At 48.4% G+C, this 6513-nt stretch overlaps 1 protein-coding gene across 1 annotated transcript; it reads left to right on the top strand.

Annotated features, from left to right (window-relative positions):
• The first annotated feature begins 1729 nt into the window (after positions 1–1729).
• Positions 1730–2916, top strand: LOC541895 (tonoplast intrinsic protein 2). Its single transcript, NM_001111561.1, has 2 exons — positions 1730–1923; positions 2038–2916. The coding sequence occupies exons 1-2, from the start codon at positions 1797–1799 to the stop codon at positions 2661–2663; spliced, it is 753 nt and encodes a 250-aa protein (NP_001105031.1). The 5' UTR covers positions 1730–1796; the 3' UTR covers positions 2664–2916.
• Positions 2917–6513: the final 3597 nt, after the last annotated feature.

Genomic DNA, 6513 nt, shown 5'->3' with positions numbered 1-6513 from the left:
GATGTTAACAAAAAGAAAACAAGGAGAAGGTATAGAGGTGCTCGAAAGACTCGTTGACACTTTAAACTCGGGTGTGCGTGTGTTATGTGTTTATCTGCTGTATTCAGAACGGCTCGTCATAATAGCGTACATATATATATATATATGATCCAATTTTGAAAGTACTAGATAAATATAAGATACTATGCATTTAAACTATATTATAGTCTTATACTCTTATCTTAGAACCGGAACCGTCCTATACATTATCTCTTAATAGCCTCTCCCTCAATCTTAATCTTCTCTAGGTTTAGATTATGGTTAGATCGAATTCTCTACTAATCTTACGAATAAAGCTTTAGTAAATCAGCCAACCACCTCATTCTTTGAATAAACAAAATCAATCTCAAGCATTCTTATAAAAACTCTTTCTCGAACAAATTGATAACCAAATTCTATATGCTTTATTATGGCATGGAACAAACGAATTAGATGACAAATATATTTTGCATATCATGCGCGCGCTAGTGATGTTTTACTTTTACTCATCGGTCACAGGTTTCAACTTTTCTCTCTCTGAAGTTGAGAAAGCCTCCTTGAAATCGAAAGGGGAATACTGACTGGCCAAATTGCTTATGGAGTTGTTAAAGAATACAAAAATAGGTGCCGAAAGGGTTTGCTCTAATGATTTGATGAAGTCGTTGCCACCGATGGTTACCATGCAGTACTACTACTATCATAGTGTCATGGTTTTTTTATTTTCAATTGCTGTACTGATGCAGACGTGACGCATGCGTTTACTATCCTTGCAGCCACCGACTCCAAAATGAAGAGAGCTAGCGCTCAATTCATTGGTCCACGTCACCATCAACGTTCCGAACTGTCTCGCATGCATCGTGCCGAGAAAAAGAGCACCGATGACGATGGATGCGATCGAGTTCCCACCATTTGAGAGCAATATGCGTTTTACACTTTACAACAAGGTACAAGTGAAACAATAAACCATGCTAAATAAAAGCGCTAAGGGCTGATTTGGTGGCCCAGAATCACGGGAGGATTGGAGGGGATTGAGAGAGAAATTAGTTCATTTCCTCCTCAATCATCTACAATTCTCTCGTGATTCACTTATCACCAAATCAATCCTAAAACTTACGTCTCTCCTGCTGCGCTCTCGCACCACACTGCAGGAACGTACGCCCGGCCGAGGCTGCAACTGAAATGGAAGTATGAAACCCTTCGGCTTTTGTTTCCTGATTGACCAACTGTGACAAATCCCCTAGCATTTTGCAAGAACAACTACATAGACGTTGAGATAACATATATATCCTCCAAACGAGACAGCCCATCTGACAACACTTGCAGCCGTTCGAACGTACCATTACCAAAATATTTAAGCGTTACACAAGAGATAGCGTACCCTCCAATGATTAGCGGCTTTGCCGTTTATTATTGTCATTGGCGCATTGCTTTGGTGTACCCTCACATGGACACGCCATGAAAAGATGACAATAGCGCAAACAGACATCCGAACAAAGCTTGGTGCGCCTGCTCTCGGCCGGGCTAGCTAGTACCAATCATGGAATAATAAGCTAGTATATATATACCGCCCCATTTATAAAAATGTAAATAAAATGTCTGTGGCGATTATGCACACCGTCCATAATACTCTAGTCGTCGGCAAGCTGAGGCCGCCCATTAAGCCTTGAGCGTGTATAAAAGGGGCATAGACTCCCAGCATCAGCGAAGCAGCAACATATCAAGCTCAGAGCCTCAGAGCGCCAGCCAAGTCTTGCGGTCGCGAAGAGCAACGCAACAAGATGGTGAAGCTCGCATTCGGAAGCGTCGGCGACTCCTTCAGCGTCACCTCCATCAAGGCCTACGTGGCGGAGTTCATCGCCACCCTCCTCTTCGTCTTCGCCGGCGTGGGTTCCGCCATCGCCTTCGGTGAGTATATATGCATGGTTGTTAGTTAAACCATTGACGACTTTTGTGCGGCTCATGTCAGCAACGCATGCTGCTGGAGCTGAACGATTGGCTTGTCCACGCGCGTGCGTGCAGGGCAACTGACGAATGGCGGCGCGCTGGACCCTGCGGGACTGGTGGCGATCGCGGTGGCGCACGCGCTGGCCCTCTTCGTGGGCGTCTCCGTGGCCGCGAACACCTCCGGCGGCCACCTGAACCCCGCCGTGACGTTCGGCCTGGCCGTGGGCGGCCACATCACCGTCCTCACCGGCCTCTTCTACTGGGTGGCCCAGCTGCTGGGCGCGTCCGTGGCGTGCCTGCTCCTCAGGTTCGTGACCCACGGCAAGGCCATCCCGACCCACGGCGTCTCCGGCGGCACCACCGAGCTGGAGGGCGTCGTGTTCGAGATCGTCATCACCTTCGCGCTCGTCTACACCGTGTACGCCACCGCCGCCGACCCCAAGAAGGGCTCCCTCGGCACCATCGCGCCCATCGCCATCGGCTTCATCGTCGGCGCCAACATCCTCGCCGCGGGGCCCTTCAGCGGCGGCTCCATGAACCCCGCCCGCTCCTTCGGCCCCGCCGTCGCCGCGGCCGACTTCGCCGGCAACTGGGTCTACTGGGTCGGCCCGCTCATCGGCGGCGGACTCGCTGGCCTCGTCTACGGCGACGTCTTCATCGGCGGCTCCTACCAGCAGGTCGCCGACCAGGACTACGCCTAAGTAGTGTGCTCCGTTCGTCTGGATTCAGCTCATCCAACGCAGGCGCGCGTTTCGATCGGCGTCGTCATTTGCTTTGCTCTTCATTTCATCACGTTATGTAACGTGCCAATGATGTGTGTCGTCCTGGTCTGTTCCATTCCGTCCTTGTATTCATTTCCCTTCTTTTTTCGGGGTAAAATCGATGTAAAGATCTCATCCGATCTGCCGTTTTCGATCGCCTTGGAGTGGGAAAAAACAGGTGATTTTCGTTTCGACTTCGTTTATGCATGGAATTCTTGGCTCCTTTTACGGTTTGTATCCACTTCGTCTGCCCTTAAATCGTGACTGTGGCAATCAAGAATCTGCCTGCGCGCGCAAACTTCCACAGTTCCACTACACACAGGCACGTCACGTCGACTCTTCGCGCTTTTAAAAAGAACAGTCAGCACATATACCAGTGGCGGACGGGGGGGAAAAATCAAAGTACTATAGCGAAATTAATATATCTTGTCGTGCCATGCCATTGGTACAGAGGGTTGCGGGAGTTGGGAGCAGATGCGAGGCCACAGGTGCCAGTAGTTCGTCTAATGACTGGCTGATCCGTTGTCCCGTTGACGATCGCCGGCTGGACCACATCGGCGAGGAAACACGAAGCGTCCCCATCAAGAGGAACGGAGCTGACAATCGCGGAAGGCGGAAGGCAACTCCAGACTACGATAGGCACCCACCAGGCAATATATGTAAACTAAAGCCCATATACGGTGCGAACCCAAAATCACAGCCCAAGGCCCAAAGAACGGTTCGACTCAGTCACAGTTATCTACCGCAGTCATCGGCGCGTTCATCTTCAGGCGCCAGGAACCTTGCGTCCATGGCTGGGCAAGAGGAGCGACTCGCCGGTGATTCAGGGATGGGATCCGCGGTAGAGTCAAGATATAGCAAGTGCCCTATCTTCAGTTCATGTTAGAAGTATTTTTCCTTTCCGATATTTTTCTATTTTTATTGAAATATCTCTCATTCCTTTTATTGAGCTAAATGATACGAATCGGACTTTAATAGATTCAATATGCAGAGCCACTTTCTCGGTCCGAGAAGTGCATTGATGAAGCTGGATTGAAACGTCAAACAACAACTCTAGCCTATACATATCCTTTCTTTTATCGTAATTGTACTTAGGCGGGCCAAGAAGGTCTGGCTATAAACTATATGAGAGCAAATTCCCTCTTTTTTTTATTCAAGATATTTAATACAATGAAAAACTAAAGCACGATTCCTCATAGAAATATGTACATAAGGAGGATATGTAGATAATAATGTTGTTCAGACCTAGATTTTCTCTATATACAAATTAGAGAAACATTTATTCTTATTCTATTTTATTATGCCATTCAAAATAATGGGGGAAATATCGGTTTAAGAGTCGTTCACTACTGCCATTCAAAAAAACATTATTATATTTATTATATTATAGTTTTATTATATTATAGTTGATGGTTCTAATTTGTTCTGAATTTTGCAACCTGTGAATAGAAATCCACTTTTTCTTCTTTGTCATCTCAATATAATAGAAAGAAGCCAGAGTTTTTTTCTAGTATTAGCAATGTGTGTTTTAAGCTATAATCCATCGAGGAGAATAAGCGAAACTGGATCAAAAAAACTTAAATCTATTTTTTTAAAAGATTCTAAACAAGTAAGTAGAGTTAGATTCAAGAAAAAATAAAAAAGGTTTTAGTAATTAGTAAAAAAATGTGAAATAATACTAGCTCTTTTCTCGATTTTAGATCAGATTTTTTAGCGGCATAGCCAAGTGGTAAGGCAGGAGACTGTAAATCCTTTACCCCCAGTTCAAATCTGGGTGCCGCCTGATCAATAAAATACTTGGGATTATAGTACTGGTCAAACTCGACAAATTCGTACCCCCTAAGTTGGGGGCATGAGAGGGTTTTTGTTATAGCCGAACGCGAGGGAAATATCATTTTTAGTGATAGTCACAAGATCCTTTTATCAAGTAGTGGGAAGACCATAAATGTTTCTTTAGCTGCCCATGGGCACTCTAACAAAAATACTTGTATGCAAAAAAAAAAAACAAAGACTCGAGTTCCACGAGGTAAATCCATTAAAAAAGGCAAATTTTAGGGAACAGTTGGAGACAAGAATTCATGGGACCAAGAAAACTGCATGATAAAATCAATCAAGACATCAAAAAACTAACGTTGCATAGAATTCAAGCTTCATATCAACACACAAGTGCTATATGTTGACTTGTGCTGGCAATGAGTACGTGTGGTTGCTTGCATCTTGAATCATGGTCCTTCCCTTGCTTTTATAGACCAAGATGAGAGAAGGATCCCGTTACATAAGTCAAAGGGTCGGATACGGTTGTGTAGCTCCTTGTCCTTTGGGGTTCCTGCTGGACGAGGGACATCATGGATGACTATTTTCGTTAGGGTACTGTAGCCACACGAATGCCATCTCGAAGCATGTTGTGACGTTTCATTGTGTTCGCAATGGATTATCGATGGATTATCGGGTGTCCTTTGTTGACTTTTCTGCTACGAAGTGGTTGAGCCGATGTCAATCTCTACACCGGCAGGAGTAGGAGGGAGCAGATGGTGAGTCCTAAGGGCTAGCCAAAGATGTCTAGGGATGGGGAGCCGATGCCGAGGTAGATACAATGGCGAGGCAGATGCAAGCTGATTTCACGAGGTTTTTCTTTTCATCACCGAGGGCTAGCCAAAGATGGGGAGCGCAAGTTGTTTAGGAGCATGTAGGTGTTGCTCTCAGTATTGACTTTGCAGAAGCAAACAAGGTAAGCAGTAATAATTTTGGCATCTTTAGATCTTGCGTCAGCCTGGCTGAGCCGCAAGGCCCACAACGAGAAGAGAAGCGGTACCGCCGGGCAGCAGCGGCCGTGGACGGTGAAGGCGCAGGCGGCTAGCGCCGGCCGGCGTTGGCGGTTGCGTCATCCGATCATCGTGCGATGTCTTGCCCGCTTGTCCCTCGCTGTGTGTCCCGTGCGGCCCGTGCCTTTGGTTTGGTTCAAACGGGACGGCGTCGTCGGGAGTCGGGGGACTCTGCCGCCACGCCACGCGTCGCGGTCCGCCGGCCGGCCGGCCTCGTCGCCCATTTGCTTTGCTTTGCCGTCCGGTGTTTGGGCTGCCAGTTCGTCGGGGGTCGGACGATGGTTGGCTGAATGGCTGCTGCGAGCTTCCCGGCCTCGGCCTGTCGCTGTCTCCCGATGATTCCTGAACCCCGGCTCACGCTTCGTTCGTTCTGCCTGGCGTAGATCAAAACGCTTGCGGTTTCGAAGCACCGCAGCGCAGGGCAGCACGCGTTCTGCTCCGATCCCAGGCATGTATGTCGCGTTACGATTCCGACGTGTGGCGCGTCATGGCGTGAAGACTACACGCTCGTGGTCGTGGCTTAGTTCGCGACCGGCGTCGGCGAGCATGCATGCGCGACGACTCTGATGGAATCCGTCGCAGGCTAGCTAGGGCTGTAGCGCTCACGGCTGAAGAATCGGCGAGAAGCCTAGTGTTTTCCGTGTACGGTTTACCTGGCATGCATGGCATGACGCACGCGGCAACAGATTAGCTTATCTTAGAGGATAATTGCAAGGTTTGAGTTTGACAGCGTTGAGAAATGCGAATCACCAGGCGGCAACCTCTGAAAGCAACGTACGGTACGGGGGTGGGCGCTGCGTGCACCACCGAGCAGCGAAATCCCCCCCTCCCGTACGCACCTGGAATGTGGTTTGCTCCTTGGGTGGGAGCCGTGTTTGGCCCTTTGTGGCGAAGGATCTTACGGCCGGGACCCAAATGGCGACGTGGATCAATTCCGTAACCAGAAGCGGAGAAAGCAACGGCTGCGG

The sequence above is a fragment of the Zea mays genome, chromosome 5 (assembly GCF_902167145.1).
Source record: "Zea mays cultivar B73 chromosome 5, Zm-B73-REFERENCE-NAM-5.0, whole genome shotgun sequence".
In the NCBI taxonomy this organism is placed as follows: Eukaryota; Viridiplantae; Streptophyta; class Magnoliopsida; order Poales; family Poaceae; genus Zea; species Zea mays.
The sequence above is the reverse complement of the archived record's forward strand: the minus strand, read 5'-3'. Positions and strand labels throughout refer to the sequence as shown.